At 37.8% G+C, this 16195-nt stretch overlaps 2 protein-coding genes across 5 annotated transcripts; both read left to right on the top strand.

The window, feature by feature from the left end:
• The first annotated feature begins 355 nt into the window (after positions 1-355).
• On the top strand, positions 356-1546 carry LOC103717715 (ATPase family AAA domain-containing protein 2). The gene is made up of 2 exons (XM_008806202.4): positions 356-1135; positions 1221-1546. Exons 1-2 carry the CDS (start codon positions 844-846, stop codon positions 1331-1333), a joined length of 405 nt encoding a protein of 134 aa, XP_008804424.2. The 5' UTR covers positions 356-843; the 3' UTR covers positions 1334-1546.
• Positions 1547-6874: 5328 nt separating this feature from the next.
• On the top strand, positions 6875-14274 carry LOC103717714 (eukaryotic translation initiation factor 5-like). 4 transcript variants are annotated; one of them, XM_039119159.1, is made up of 3 exons: positions 6928-7030; positions 8410-8550; positions 12320-14274. In XM_039119159.1, the coding sequence occupies exon 3, from the start codon at positions 12714-12716 to the stop codon at positions 14052-14054; it is 1341 nt and encodes a 446-aa protein (XP_038975087.1). In that variant the 5' UTR covers positions 6928-7030; positions 8410-8550; positions 12320-12713; the 3' UTR covers positions 14055-14274. The 4 variants fall into 4 exon arrangements, with proteins under 4 accessions (XP_008804421.2, XP_038975087.1, XP_038975088.1 ...); XM_039119160.1 differs by having other exon boundaries at positions 6944-7030; positions 8452-8550; XM_008806199.4 differs by lacking the exon at positions 8410-8550 and having other exon boundaries at positions 6875-7030.
• Positions 14275-16195: the final 1921 nt, after the last annotated feature.

A 16195-nucleotide genomic window follows, 5' to 3' on the forward strand; every position in this document is an offset into this window, starting at 1 on the left:
TTTATTCTTATAGAAATACTATTTTTTATTTTACAAAATTTAACCAAATAAAAGATCTCTTTTGTTACCATTTTGTTTTTTAAGTCTTTCCGCGAGCTTTACCTTAAGGACCTCCCTTTTTTTTCCCTAAAATAATATGAGACACTGATTTGCTATCGTTTTCTTCGGTGGAGAGACAGGAAGCAAAACAGCGCATGACAGATGGAACAGCAGTATTAGGAGCCTTCTTGACAGCCTCATCCCCCCCCCCCCCCCCGATCCGTAAACTAAAGCTCCAGAATCCAGATGGGATCCCACAATGCATTAAAAAATTTACCTTCTGGCCTGATGACAAGACTGAGAGCTAAAAAGGCGGGGAAGGGTGTGAGGGACAGTTGTAAGGATAGGGTGTCATTCCTATTTTTTTAAAGTACCCTGGGTCTCCAAGGCAGGAGAATTAAAGAAGATGGGATATATCAAACTATGCAACATTGTGCTCTTCCATTCCTCATGTAAGATGGCCTTCTACTGAGGCCCTGTCCCTTGCACAAGAGCAGCTTTCTGTTGAGGGGTTTGTCAGAGAATTCAAGGATGAATTGAGTTTCCAGGTGGTGGGTATTTATGCCATCCTATTAAATGATGCTGGCTTTCCATATCTTGGTTTATGCTTCAGGATGGCTTCATCTGGTCTTGTTATGTGGAAGTTGCCAGAGACTTTAAAGGCTGAAGGAGGTTCATTTTGGCAGTGAGAATTTATGTGCTTCTTAATGAGTTCTTTGCCTCGTCTTTGGGGCTAACAATTCTCTCAGCCTGGTTTGGTTTCTTTCTTGTTGTCTCCCACTCCTCCCAACCCAATTTGCTGCTATGGAGGCTTCACAACCCACTGGAGATGCAGAAGAGTGTAGCAGCAGTGAGTCTGGGTGGACCAAGTACCTGGCATCACCCATGCATGAGGGTGGTGATAGTGATGACCATGATGATGTTGAAGGGGATGATGATGATGATGATGATGATGATGATGATGACGACGACGACGGTGGTGGTAGAAGTAACAAAAACAGCAATGGTGGTAAAGATGAAGGTGATGAAGATGATGACTCCATGGCTTCTGATGCTTCTACAGGACGAGCTCGCAACAAGCATTCTTGCAAAAAAGGTGATGGTATCAAGGCCTTGGAGCATCCCAAACATGATGAAGAAAATGATGGGAATTATAGTAAGCATTCTTCACATTTATGCAGGATATTTCCCAAGCAGGAGAAGAACAGAGATGGAAAAACTCGGAATCCTTTTCAAAGGGAAGCTGGTTCTGCCTCTTCACAGAGCAATCCCAAGGCGAGGAAGCCCAACCTGAGTAATAAATGATTTTAGCAATGTATCCTTCCTTGCTTGTTTTGTTATGTATCCTTTCTATATATGAGCAGACTTCTCTTTGGTCCTCCTGAAAAGTACTTGAAGGGAAGAGCCTATGGCTAGCTTCCGGAGCTCCTTTTCTCCGGTACAAGCTTTTGAAGCTTTTAACTGTACTTAAAATAACATAGCCTGGTCTAAATACCTTACTTTGTAAGCCTATTTTGAGTTAGATTTTCTTCCACGCCATTATTCGGCACCACAAACACTCTAAATGTTGTTTATATTTTCTGCCACAACCAGAAGGAAAATTTTTGAAAGAGATTATACTCTATCTGAAGAAACGAAAGCCTCATGATATTTTCCAAGTGAAGTATATTAGTGACGACCAGCACTTTTTCTGATCCAATTATTTGATATTCTTCAAGCAACTTTTTGTATGCAATTAGTCTACTTTGCTGGCGGTACCTCCTACTGATTTGTGATGAGGTATAAAATCCTCAAGAGTGACTGTAAGAAGAGATTATAATGTGATATTTTAGTGGTCAGATATGAATTTTGGAGAGTGGTGAAAGTTCTTCCAATCATGTTCTAAGCTTGGAAAGACCTCTGCTGGTGTTTACCATAACAATGATCTGCCAAGGAGTTGAGATAGAGAACGATAGAATTGGGATTAGAAGAAGCTTTACCATTTCCCATGCTTGTCTGAAAATGCAAGACAGCCATGCAACCTTGAACTGCGCCAATAAGCCACTTATATCTAACAAAATATGTGCAAGTTTCTTGAGCCAATGACATATACCATATATAAATCGAATAAATAAACAATTTAGCATCTAACTCAGCCCAAATGCCTCTATCTCTAGCTTCACCAAAGTCACTAAAATATTAGGTGCTTCCAAGAAGGTCTTCACGTAAATTTGAATCACCCAAAACTTCAATTCGAAGAGTTACAACAGTATGTATTTCTCTCTCTTTTTTTTGTGGCAAAAGTTATGCCTTTTTAGTAGTCTTGGTTACGAAGACTTCTGCAGCTAATTTGGTAGAAATATGAACAGAGACGTGTGAGAATATTCCAAAGTTTGGTTTGGACAATGAATGAGAAAGCATGCGTCCTTCTATTTTTTAGGTGGCAACAATGTTGCCAGAAGTTAACAAGTCGTAGAATATCGAACTAGACGAGAGCTTCATGTACTTCTGCAGTAGTTAAATATATTGTTTAAGCTATGCTTCAAGCATTTATTCTCTCAAATAATTATTGTTCAGCATTGAATTACTGAAATATCATAGCACGTTTATAAAGAAGCCAACGAAGCTGCGGATTGAGAGGTCTTCCATGATCATTCTAAAAGTATCTGAATCACGAAAAGGAAGTTTGTCGGTTAAACGAAGCCAACGAAGCTGTGGATTGAGTGGTCTTCTATTATATTTTAAAAGTATCCTGAATCGCAAGAAGAAAGTTTGTTGGAGTAAAAGGATTGATGTGATATTTTTTTGGATTTTTTTATATGCATCCATAAGGAGGTGGATGAGCCAGCTGTAGCCCAAAAAAAAAAAAAAAAAAAAGAAATATGCCATTTTAGGTTAAATGCAGTGCTGGCTTGATCATTCCATCCAACCGCTCCATGAAACATACGCATCCATGTTCACACTTGGACCACAACTTGGCCGTCCATCCCTTTTTTCCGTTTTCGTAGCAGGACATGACAAAATCTACGTAGCAGGACATGACAAAATCTATCGTAGAGCCCCGATTGCCACGTGTCTCGTGTTGCATGGCCTGCCCCCTTTTTCAACTCTCGATCAAGGACATTGCATTACCGTCGAGCGTCGACAGCATCCATCTTTCTCCCCCCAAATCACATCGATGTGCAACCGCATTAGCCACGCGTATTTAATGTCATCGGTGCGAGCAATGTAAGTAAACTTGTAAGATGGGTAGGTAAAACTGCTAGGATAGGAGAGGAAAAGATTTGCTTTGAAATCTAGTGGATGCATCTTAGATTCTCTGTCTCTCTTAACTGTTGGGGAATTAGATTCTCTCGGTTATATGCAAAGGAAATTCAAGCCAATTGATGGTGTGCACCTTGTCATTTTGGCTGTCGAATCTCATGGGTTTCTGGACTAGATTTAGCTATAAAGCACCATCCAAAGTTTTATTTTATCAAATTGGCAGGCTGGCTTTTATTTTTTCTGCTCTCTCACTCTCTCTCTCTCTTATACACACACACACACACACACACACACACGGAATATAAATGATGGATTAAGCTATGCACCTTAAGGTTTGTTAAATCAGAACATGCAATCCATATTAGAAAAAGAATAAAGAATAAAATATCATAACTATTTAGCTGAAGTATAGCTGGAAAGCCATGGGGAACTTGAAGTTTATTGGGGAGAGCAAGACAACCATGATTCGAAGAAGGCAAAAACTCAAGTTATTCTTCCTCACGTTTGGCTTCCACGGTGGAAGTACATGTTATAGGAATGAAGCAAAGTATCTTCTTCTATTATCTTAATTAATCCACTAATAAGTTGGTGGTTTGGTTACAAACTCTTTTTTCCGATGGAATTAGTAGGAAAGCTTAATCCCTGCCCACATTTATTCAAAGAATTAAGTCATTACAAGTAGAAGGCCTGTTGGGTAAGCTTGCAAAGATTTAGATTACAAAGATTGGTCACAAACTCCTTGTGTCTTTAAGGTTTTAGAGGAGAAACGGTTGACAATCTCAGCCAAGACCGCAATAATAATGGATCAGGAGTTAGGCTGGAGGAAGAGCCTATCATTTCTATCTCTCTGAATTTGCCGATGTTTAGCCATTACCAGTTGCTCCCAAACCTTCCATCCATGCATTCTATCCTCTTCTTTCTCCATAGAGACCATAATGAAGAGAGTGACGAAGGATACTTTTCAATTTCAAACATTCTTTAAAGACCCTTAAAATGGATGTTGCAAGACAAGGTGTGATTGTTTCAGTTGAACCATCACAGAACACACAACCTCCACTAACTGGCTCAAAAAAAAAAAAAGGCAAATTTTATATAAATATGCAAGCTGAGATGAAATACAAATACATAAATAATATTTTATCCTCTATAAAAAATGAAAAAAAGAAAGGAAGAAAGTAAACTATACATCCCACAAAAATTGCAAGATAGGGTGTGCAAAAATAGATAGATTGATTAAAAAAACATATTAAATCATTAGTAGAAAATGAGGCAAAAAATTTGTAGAGAGAAAAAAAATACAGAGAACCTTATGGATAAGGATATACCATACAGGAGGTTGTTGGATGAGTGTGAAGGGGGGATGGATGGAGATGTAAATATGTTATGAGAAGCGGACAATAGAGAGTAAGATGACATTTTCTTGATTATTTTTATATAAATATACTTATAGAGAATAAATTTATCTATGTGGTCTTTTGAGAAGTTTTAGCATACTGCTAATTGGGCATGTAGAATACACATTTAAAAGAAGAGAGAAGAGAAAGGATAGAGTTTAATTTGTTTAAGAGTTGAATGAGTTGAAATTAGAGAGAAGATGGAGTCCAACATATTTAGGAATCTATTAAGGAGTCTAAGTTAATGTAGATCAATATTTTTAATCTTGGTGGGATAAGGGATCGCCCAACCTCCCATCCATTGTTGTGAGAAAATGGGATTGGGGTCCGGGCAGACTCCAAAACCCATCAACATAGAAGAGAAGAAGAAAGAAGAAAAATAATGGAAAGAAGAAGAAAAGGAAAGAAGAGAAGTAAAGAAAGAAGAAAAAAGTGAAGGGAGAAAAAAAAGAAAGAAAAGAAAGAAGGAATGAAAGAAGAAGAAGAAAGGAACAGAGAAAAGATGGAAAGATAGAAAGAAAAGAAAAAAGAAAAAAAGAAAAGAAAAAAAAGTAAATAAGGGAAAGAAGGAAGAAGAGGTAAAAAAAAGAAGAAGCAAATATCACAAAGTCAACCACCAAATATCACTGTCCCATCAAATTTAGAGCATCGTATATATTGTTCCCCCCTTTTTCATTCCAATTTCAAAAAAAGACTCTATTTTATTGTCAAATATGCATCAATTGATTTTTGATAAATGTAACAACACTCCCTTGTCATCCAACTAATAACTAATTCTTTTGATCTCTTTCTAGTAGATGATGATTACAACCCTCTTAAATGGTGAATTTGCCGATTAAATATTAAAGTTGTGATCATTATTTGATAGAAAGGGATTAAAACAATGAGTCATTATTTAGACCATGAAGATTGCTTTCTATCGGTCATTAGAAATCAGATGTTGAATATCATTTTTACAAAAATCATTATTCCGAGGCTAAGTGGAAAAGTATGATGCCTCTTGATTAAATCTTATTGTTCTTAAGGACAAAAATAATCAATAATTACAACCTATTTGAGAATTAATAGAGTCTAACTTTCTGTATAATATATAGACAGGGAATAACTTATTTTTTCTCAAATAAATTCCTGCATTAACCTTGCTTATTTACACTATTTTATTAATTAAAAACAAATATACTATGTTAAATTTGAAATCTATGAAATTTTGTATTTGAAATGTCCTTAATTCTTCTTTTCACAAAAACATATGAAAAATATGGTTAACAAGTTATATATTGCTCGTCTACACAATTTCTTAAACCAATTAGATACTATTTTTTTAAAAGAATCTTTACTCATTTCTCATCCACATCTGTTACCAACTACTTGTTTTAAAATTTAGAAGGCAAACAAAAAAAAAATCGATATTCTTTTATTCACTTCCTTTATTTCATCTCTCTTATTTCTAATTCTATAAACATTAATTTAATTTTTACCATTCATTGCACATATCCTTTTGATTTGAAATAGAAATGTCTACAATGTTCATGCATTTAAAAATTAAATAATTACATTCAACTCATACTACCTCCATGAGCATCCACACCATGATCATGTCTCTCCACGCATTTCAAGCTCCTCTTGCCATACTTCCTTCCATTGCAAATGTAAAAGTTTGGGAAAATCTTGCAGCTGTACACCCTGGCTGTGGCTTGTCATAACAACGTGATCTCTGGGTGCCTCAAAGTTCGTGTATTTTTTTGATTTGATTTATTTTTCAATGTCTTTCAATTCAAATCGACTTCCTCCTCCTCAGCATTGACCCGTTGTGCGAACGCACACCAAACCGACGACCGATCTCGGAATCTACCGCTCTATATAGCGAACGCGCGAATCTTGAACAAATCGAGAAACCAACGGGATAAAGCTTACCATCCCATGCCTCGAGATCGCCGAAATACAAGATCTGACGGGTCCAGTTCCTCATACAATCATCAAGTCCTTATCAGACCAGCAAGAGCTGAAAACCCTCCGATCGCGCGCATAGAATTATTATGCGGTTGAAGCATCTATCTTGGGCTTCTCTATCATCGCGACATACCAACGGCTTGATTTGCTTCACGTGAAAGTGATGAATGGCCGATTTAGCATCCGCACAAAAGATTTATATGGGTATGGTACTGCGGTGAAAAGGTGGAAAACTCGGCGAAGTGTCCTCTAACATTTAGGGTTTCCAGGGACCTTCCCTTGCCTCTATATAAATAAATCCTTTTCTCTGTTTTTCTTCGCTCTTGTTCTATTCTTCCCCAGCTTGGAGAGAGGAGAGAGAGAAAGAAACGCGGTCTAGGGTTTTCCGTAGGCGATTCGTCAAGGTAAGGGCCTCCTCTTCTCTCTCTCGATCGCCTCCTGTCGATCCGATCTCGCTTTTCCATTGCTCGTGTTGGTTATTTTGCTTGTTTACTGGGTTCTCTGGGGCTTGATCGTTGTGGTAGTTGTAGGCTTTTATGTAGAGATTTTGGATTGATTTGGTCTTTGGAGCGATTGTTTTGATTTTAATTTGTTTTATTTCCTGATATTTGATTTCATTATCGTATTCTTTGAGATGGTGGACCGTGGATTACTGGAAATTCATGACTTGATTAGGATTTGTTTGATTTATGAGTTTTTAGTTTGATTCTGAGATTGGTTTGCCTTTCTTTTGGTTCAATCAGACTGTTACTGATGCTTATCTCTGTGTTGGATTTTGATTTGATCTGATATGTGTGTGTATGTGGGATTTTTCATGGTAATTATAGTTTGATCGTTCTTTTTTATGGTATAGCTTAATTGATCGTTTATGAGTATTGAGTTTTCGTATAATCAGATTAGTTTTAATATCAACTTCCAAGTCCTTTATTTTTACCCATTTTTTCTTTTATATTGTTAGTGTAACTCGGCTAGCATTTGAGTTGGAACTCTTGATCCAACAGCCTAGTTTTGATTATTTATATGGATTATGGGCAAATAAGTTGAACCTTGAACTTCTTTTTAGATTAGCTGATTCTTGGCATACAAATAGTTCCATTACAGTTATGATGGATATCAGTTGTGATTTTGGTTCTGATAACATTGCCTCGACTAAAGTTTGATTTAATTTAGCAGTCTGCAATATATGTCACTTTTATTTTCTTTCTTCATATATATATATATATATAATGTTAGCAATCCTTGTTCCAGGATTAATCCTCCCTACTATTTGGTTATCTGTAAGGTAGATATATAATTGCTTTGGTGTAATTTAGGAGAGTAGACAATGATAACACTTTTAAGGAAGGTATTTAGTTGTAAATTTTAAGGCTTGGTGATTAGCAAGGGCAGGACTTAGTGCAATAGTAAGGTTTTTTTATTGTGACCTAGGTATCACGTGTTTGAAATATGAAAATAGTCTCTCTGCACATGGGGGTAAGGTTGCTTACATTAGACCCTCCCTAGACCCCATGGTGGCGGGAGCCTTGTGTATGGGACGCCCTATTTTGGTGATTAGTCTATGAAAAGTCATCGCAAGATGTGAGTATATTAGCTTTTTTATTGCCTATTGAGATGCATGCAATTGATGATTGCAGTCTTGAGCTTCTCCAATTTGTTTTATCTTTATTACAAATCAATTTGTGAAAAAACGTGAAGGTTACTGATTTCATGCAGGCACCATTTTAGGAAAGTGCCAACTTACATCTATTTTATGGATGATGGTGTATGCATGTACTTTTGGTAGGGTGTGAATGTGCTGAGCTGACCTCAACTTTTGGCTGCTTAGGCTTGGATGATGGTGTATGCATGTACTTTTGGTAGGGTGTGAATGTGCTGAGCTGACCTCAACTTTTGGCTGCTTAGGCTTGGCTTGATATATGGAAAGGTGTGTTTATATTTGAGGCTATGATTGGGTAAAGTGGGCTTTGATTTTTCTTTGCAAAACAAAGAGTTCAGGCATGGCTTGCTCAAATATTGAGCTTTTAGTTGTGCTTGAGTTTGTCTTATTAATTAACTAAACATGCTTAGGCAAGCCCATTATCAATCTAAGCATGATTTGTTCTTGCAGCTTAGACTTTGAATCCGTGTTTGTGGATCTGCAAAGTGGTTGCTTATATTGATTTGTTCAACAAGCTTATCTATATCCGAACTCTATTAAAAAGTGGTAGTTCACATTTTGGAATATTCTCCTAGTGATCTTCTGTCAACATAATAGACAAAGCACCATTGCATTTAATTGTAAGTGTTTTGTAAAAATGACAATGGCAAAAGGAAAGAAAAATCGCAAGCGGAACTCGAATATGTTTGGCTTATGTTACATGGGAGTCCCCTTTCTCTCATAGGTTTTGGCTGCGCCAAAGTTAACCCCAAAAAGAAAAAAAAGGAAAAAGAAAATCTTAGGCAAGAAAACATTGTCCACGGCTTGAGCTCCATCTCTCCCCTCTCCACCCGCATCCTTCCATTATTTTGATTGGAATTGAAGTTAACAAATAATTTTTGTTTAAAAAATATTAATTTGTCTCCAATTTGGTAAGAATTCATCATTGGGAAAATCCTGATGTACTGTACATGCCAAAGGAGAAACTTAAGCGATGTAACTTGTTCCTTCTTTTCAAAAACACAATAAACTCAATATAGATTGGGTCCTCTTTTTTATATCAAACTTGAAACTATATTCAGCACAATATCAAATTCCTTATGCCCTAAGGAAGCATACTTATGAAGTATAAATATCACAACACCAAAGCAGAGACCACAACTTTCATTGAGATGGACTTTTAGGACTCGTTTGGTTTGTGGGAAGAATTTTACTTCATTGGAATGTTTTTTCTTGGGAAGCTGATGACTGGGTCTGCGATACCTAAAAAAGTGGTTTTTGCATGTTTTGTTGACCATGGAAAAGAAGCATAGGAAATATACTTTTCAAAGTGACTTATATTTGGTTGAGCATATATTTTTCTAGAAAAGTTGTGTAAAATATTTATTATACTCTTAATAAAGGGATTACAAGAAAAAAAAACATCACATGCATAATTTTTAGAATCAGATGCTTGAAATAGCAAGGTCCAAAGGTTTTGAAGGTTTAACACCAAAAAGATCCGAATATATTTTTAGTAGCTATTTAAAAATATTTTTAACTATGAAAATTACCATAATTCATAATATATTTGAATACTTGTTTAACTATTAAAATTACCACAATTCATAATATATTTTTAATAGCTGTGTTTAATTTTTTTAAAATCTAAAAATATTTTGAAAAATTAAAAATAGCTATTAAAAATATTTATTGGATTGATTTTTTAGTTAATAACTAACAGCTTCTTTATACCATGATAATTTTAAATAGTTATTAATATATTTTTATATATTAAAATTGCCATAACTTCTTTATATTGTGGTAATTTTTAATAGTTTAAGATTAACTATTAAACATATCTATTAAGAAGATCGTGATGGCTTAAGAGTATTTTTGGAAAAAAATTACCATAATTTTTATCCCATCTGAAAGTGGCTTTTGCATGTCTCACATGGGTTTTTCTTTCTCATGAAATGTGAAAAGTTTATTCATTTGGAAAAGCTACTTTTCCGTCTCTTCTTTTGAAAACTCCAACTAAACATAAGATATTTTTTTCATTTTTTCGTTGACTACACTTTTCTCCCTCCTCTTCCCGTGAACCAAATGAGTCCTTGGGCATGATAATCAGGTTCACTGTTCTTAGCTTTTGCAAAACGGGAGGATAATTGGCATCAACTTCCATAACCCAAAATGTTTCATTTCCTATCATGAGATGTATCCCATTCCCTTCTGCCTTTCCCCCAATCCCCCCTCACAATCCAAAGCAGGTGGGGGGTCTTCCCTCGAGCTTCCTAGACTTGTCCCCACCAAACCAGGTGAGGGGGGATTGGTATTTGTGCTGTCCTCATTCAATTAGCCATGTGTTTATTTTACTTGCTCCAGCCTTTGCGTGTGTAGGGTGGGGCGGTGGGGGGGGGGGGTGGGGTGGACTTGAACTGGCTGCCATCTTGACTGTTACATGTTGAAAAGTTTTTTTTTTTTTGATCAAGATGATTTGATCATAGTTTTAGTTGAGATTGAGTTTTCTTGTATAAGTTTGTCGGTCTGTTTCATGGAACTCATGATATTGTAATATTGTGACATGCTTCCCTGTAGACCTTATCTGTGATGTATGTTGATGCTTGATCCATAACACATTGCGAGGAATTATTCTTACGTGATTCAATGAAAAACTTTGTCGATCTTAATTTGAGTGCATTTTATGCTCTTCAGAAAAAAAGCCTTATGGTTTTTAAAATTAAATTAAAACAATTATGTGTAGCAGGTATTTGTAACATTCCATAAAAAAAGGTATTATTCTTTACCCCGAAAAGTCTAATTTCAGATAAGCATAATTTTTAATATCTGCTTTTGGGAGAATGTAGAATAACTAACCTCTGGATTGTGCTAATTTGGAGGACCTACTTTCTTGCTACAAGATGGCAATTTAGCCTTGCTCAAGAGCAAACACATTGGTGGTGCAAATGACTTAGGTAATCTTGAATTTAATTGAGGTGATTGCTGAGTCATCCCAAATCTAAAGTTTAATCCTGTCTAGTCCTTAATGTAGACCTAAACCTCAATCAAGTTAGCCTCTGATGCATTTAGATCCAATCTTGTCAAAACCAAATAGACTTGATATTACTCTACAGTCGAATCAAAAATTAAGGCTAGACCCAACTCATTGATGTCTGAATTTAAGTAGCTATATGCTATGTGTATTTAACATAAATGCTTCATCAGGTTGGATTTCTTTATGGATTGCCATCTTGTAAGGACTTTGAATCTGGATTCCGTAAGTGTGGGGGTAAGATTGCTTATTGCTTCATAGCTTTGAAATTGCTTTAAGATCAAGCTCCTCCTAGAAATCTCAACTTCATAAAATTAAAGTATTAAATCTAGAATAAGCATAAAATTGTGAATTTGAAATTAAAATCTAACTTTAAATAACATCAGAAGTGGCTTTAAATAAGAATACTTGGCAGATTAGGATTTATAAAGCCAACGCTGGATAGTTGGGAAAAGGCTAGATGGTTATGGTTATGGTAGATTAAAATCTCTAGATGTAGCATTAATGTTATTGTTTTACTTACCTACTTTTGAGTATGGTTCTAATTTTGGGTTATTGAGCGATATTTGACTTAATGATTTTGGTCATTAGTAATTTCATTATCAGTCTTTTGGGTTATTAGTAATTTCATTATCAGTCTTTCTACTCGATATACACAGTAGTCACCTCTAATTTTGGGTTATTGAGCGATATTTGACTTAATGATTTTGGTCATTAGTAATTTCATTATCAGTCTTTTGGATTAACTTCACAATTTTGACTACTGTGTCTTTCTAGAACCCTTTTTAACAGGATGCTAAATTAGAGGTGATAAATGTGGATCTTCTGCATGCTGTAGCTTGATTTAGTATCATGTTGTGACTGCATGAAGTAGTTTTTTTACATCCTCTTATTCTATATTCTTTGTCATCTTCTGTCTTTTTTAGTGTAGTGCCATGCGATCCCGATTGTTTTCAGTATTTGCTTTACATAATCAATTTGATGGATAACTTTTTTAATTATTGCTTTTGTGATCTTATTTTGCAGGATATATTGACTTTTAAAGAAGTAAAGACTGTTTTACATCATACCTTTCTTACCTGTCAAAGTGGAGAGTGTGAAGTGCAGCACATCTTTTATGTCTGAACGGGACTCCTTGTACTTGGGATTCATTGGGTTGCTTGGAGAATACTGCCCTACATCCAGAAAAAAATACATACACTCTTTGGATAGAGTTGATTGCATGCATCTCAAGTCATTTCAGGATTCTGCACTAATTCAAGGTTGCAGCTGGGAGCAACCTTTTCCTCTCGCCTCGGATCAGTTCCATAGTGAAGAAGCGAGTCACTTGTTGTCACTTACTGCTGCATCAATCCCTACGTCCAGCATTTGCTACATCTGACATTGCCACCAGTCCCTACTTTTGGTTTCTCAGGTACAGATGGCTTTGCAGAATATTGGTGCCTCAAACAGTGATGATGCCTTCTACAGGTACAAGATGCCAAAGATGATTACCAAAATAGAAGGTCGTGGAAATGGAATCAAGACCAACATCGTGAACATGGTGGACATCGCAAAGGCTTTGGCAAGGCCTGCCCCCTACACCATAAAATATTTTGGGTGTGAGCTTGGTGCACAGTCAAAGTTTGACACAAAAACTGGTACTTCGATTGTTAATGGGGCTCATGACACTGCCAAGCTAGCTGGGCTTCTTGAGAACTTCATCGAAAAGTATGTGCAGTGCTATGGATGCAGGAATCCTGAAACTGAAATAGTAATCACCAAGTCCCAGATGATCACCCTCAAATGTGCTGCATGTGGGTTTGTATCGGATGTGGACATGAGGGACAAGCTCACAACTTTTATTCTGAAGAACCCACCAGAGCAGAAAAAAGGATCCAAAGACAAGAAGTCAATGAGGCGGGTGGAGAAAGACAGGCTCAAGGAAGGTGAAGCTGCTGATGAAGAACAGAAGAAATTGAAGAAAGAGATGAAGAAGAAGGGTACTGTATCATCCAAAGAAGGGGCAAATTCAAAAGCTGCTGCTAGAAAGAAGAAGCCTGCAGGGTCTGACGAGGATCATTCTTCACCAGCTGGCAGCCAGTCTGGTGATAACGAGGTCGCTGAAGATGATGATATCCAGTGGCAGACTGATACATCTCTTGAAGCAGCTCGCCAACGCATCCAGGAACAGCTCAGTGCCACTACTGCTGAAATGGTTGTGCTTACCACTACTGAGACAGACAAGGGAGAGAAGAAACCTAAAGAAGAGAAGAAAGAGGAAGCTGCAAAAAACGGAGCTGAAGAAGCATTGAAGAAATCTAACGCCCATGACAGGCTGGTTAAAGAGATCAAAGGCAAACTGAGCAAGGGCTCAACTCCAAGTGGGCTTGTATCCTTTCTGGGTTCGGTGGTTGGCTCCCCTCAGGAGGTGATGAATGCACTCTTTGATGCCCTCTTCGAGGGTGTGGGGAAAGGGTTTGCTAAGGAGGTGGCCAAGAAGAAGAACTACCTTGCTGCTGCTGTGCAGGATGAGGGATCCCAGTTGCTTCTGCTCCGGGCTATTGAGGCCTTCTGTGAGAAATGTAGTGCTGATGCAGTGAAAGAGGTGGCTTTAGCTGCAAAGTTTCTCTATGATGGGGATGTGGTGGAGGAGGAATACATTGTGCAGTGGTATGAGGAAGGTCTCGCTGGCGTCAAAAAGAGCTCTCCTGTTTTGAAGAACATGAAGCCTTTCGTCGAGTGGCTTCAGAATGCTGAGTCAGAAACAGAAGAGGAGTAACTCCATGCCTCCAGCAATTTAGGTTTTTAGGTATTCTTGATTTCTGGTACTTTTGATACTTTGGACGAATCTATATTTTCTAGTATTGTTTGTTTCTATTGTCTGTGTTGGTGGTGGAGTCTATATGTTCTGGTATTGCTATCCTAGCTGTTATCTAAGTCGCGTCTGCGCAAACTTGTCTTTGTGCAATTAAATAATAAACATCTTTGACTTTGATTAACTGGCTTGACTGGTCTGCCCTACCTGTTTTGTAGAAGGTATGCCCTAAATTTGGTTTGCAGGTGGTGTGCGTTAACTTCCAATTGCTGATTATTTTTATTGCTCCTGGTTCTGGCAACTGCAGTAATGCTGACTTTGATTTATGGAAGGCATGCCCTGAATGAATTTTGTTTGGCAGGTGGTGTACATTTTTCTTTTCTTCATCCTCTGAAGATGCTTATATTTTATAATGCTCTGGGCTCAGGGCAACTATTGAGGATATGGTTATGGAAGTTCCTCTAATGGCTGCAAAACCACAAGCATTTTTTAATGGATTTGAATGGCCATATATGCTACTGGTTACTAAAATTTTGTCTAAGTGATTGACTTCTCAAAGACCAAAAAAAAAAAGTGTTATAAAGTGGCAATTTTAAAATGATTTTGTGATGGATGCAGGTATCATGCTCCTTGTTGGCTTAATTGTTGGCCGATATGGTCTTTTGCTTTTTTTTTTTCCGGAAATAATTCGGGCATGGGTGGATGCTGGAAAGTAGACACTTCTGCATGAGCGTCACAGAAAGCTGCCCTCGCATTAAAAGCGAGTAGAATGCCTGGACTAGGGAAACAGCGAAACCTAGTTGAAGGAAATGAGCTCATTCTTGCAGGACGTTGACGAATGCGAGGCGGTAATCTTGAGAATTGGCATCTTTGGGAGGACCAAAGGCTCGATAAGCAGCATGATGGATTTGGTAAAAATTGTTTGGTCAGAATTCAAAACTGCCATATATCCATGGATTTATGCTGTCAAACAACTGAAACTATATTCTCTATTCTCAGCTTCATTATACTCAACATTCATGGTGTAGAATGTTGAGAGACTTTTATTAATAGGCTGTTGTTTACTTCAGACTCTACTATTTATGCTGAATGCTCTTTCTTGAGCCCATCCCCTCCCTTGGAATATCAAAATGACATTGAAGACAAGCCCAGGAACTTGGCCGGAGTTGCAGGATGAGTGGCTGCGGAGGAGGCTGTGTCGGAGAGAGGCAGGCGATAGCAGATGGGTGTGTGGTGGGGGTCAGGGTGAGGACGAACTTGGGGACGACATCAGAGAGGCAACCGCAATCGAAGTTCAAGTGGCGTAAATGGAGCTAACGAGGCCTTTGGAGACGGCCTCAATTTTGGTTGAAGAAAAAGTTGTCGTAGAAGACGGGGATGAACCTGCCCTAGCCAAGCTTGTGGGAGGGGAAGAAGGAGGCAATGGTGGTAGGAGAATCGACGAAGGAAGCTTGCCGGAGGAGGCTTGACATCAATGAGGATGGTGGAGCTAGTGCCACCATAGGCAAGGCGGCGATATAGGACCAAAACAAATAAAAAGAAGATGAACACGGTCAGTGCGACTACCACGATGACCTTGATGATGGGGTGGTGGCCGTAGCTGTGGTGGTGTAGGAGAAAGGGCAGGGATAGGATTCGACGATTCCGCCAGCTCCGATGGCGGCTAGGATGGCATGGCTCCAATCCTCCAATTGAGAAGACTCTCCAAGAGGCTAATCAAGATATCTATGATTGAATTGGACTTTTAGTCTAGCGAGAACACTGAGACTTAAATAGAAAGAGTATGTAAAGACTATGACTTGTTGGATGAGGTCTTGAATCAACAAGCTAGCATGTTCTAAAGCATGCCATGGCATTAATTTGGTCGATCAGGTTCATGAAACTACCAAAAATATGCTTTTGCTCATATCCACTAATGAGCCGGCTACAAAACCACGGCCAAAACCACACGCAAAAAGACAATGGAATTTCGCGATAACAATCCGAAATCCACATATTATTTTGAATTCGGAGTTGGCACATATAATAATTTGGGTCCGGAGATATGAGTAGCCAAAAATCCCAAGCAGTATTCCGGAACCAACCTGTTTGCACCCTAAAAACCC

The sequence above is a fragment of the Phoenix dactylifera genome, unplaced genomic scaffold, assembly GCF_009389715.1.
Source record: "Phoenix dactylifera cultivar Barhee BC4 unplaced genomic scaffold, palm_55x_up_171113_PBpolish2nd_filt_p 000492F, whole genome shotgun sequence".
NCBI classification, from domain to species: domain Eukaryota; kingdom Viridiplantae; phylum Streptophyta; class Magnoliopsida; order Arecales; family Arecaceae; genus Phoenix; species Phoenix dactylifera.

Excerpts from the sequence above, each read along its gene's own strand:
- LOC103717714 (XM_008806199.4), top strand. The coding sequence starts at position 12,714 with ATGGCTTTGCAGAATATTGGTGCCTCAAACAGTGATGATGCCTTCTAC.
- LOC103717715 (XM_008806202.4), top strand. The coding sequence starts at position 844 with ATGGAGGCTTCACAACCCACTGGAGATGCAGAAGAGTGTAGCAGCAGT. Across the intron at positions 1,136-1,220 it reads CAAGCATTCTTGCAAAAAAG|GATATTTCCCAAGCAGGAGA; the intron begins GTGATGGTATCA and ends ACATTTATGCAG.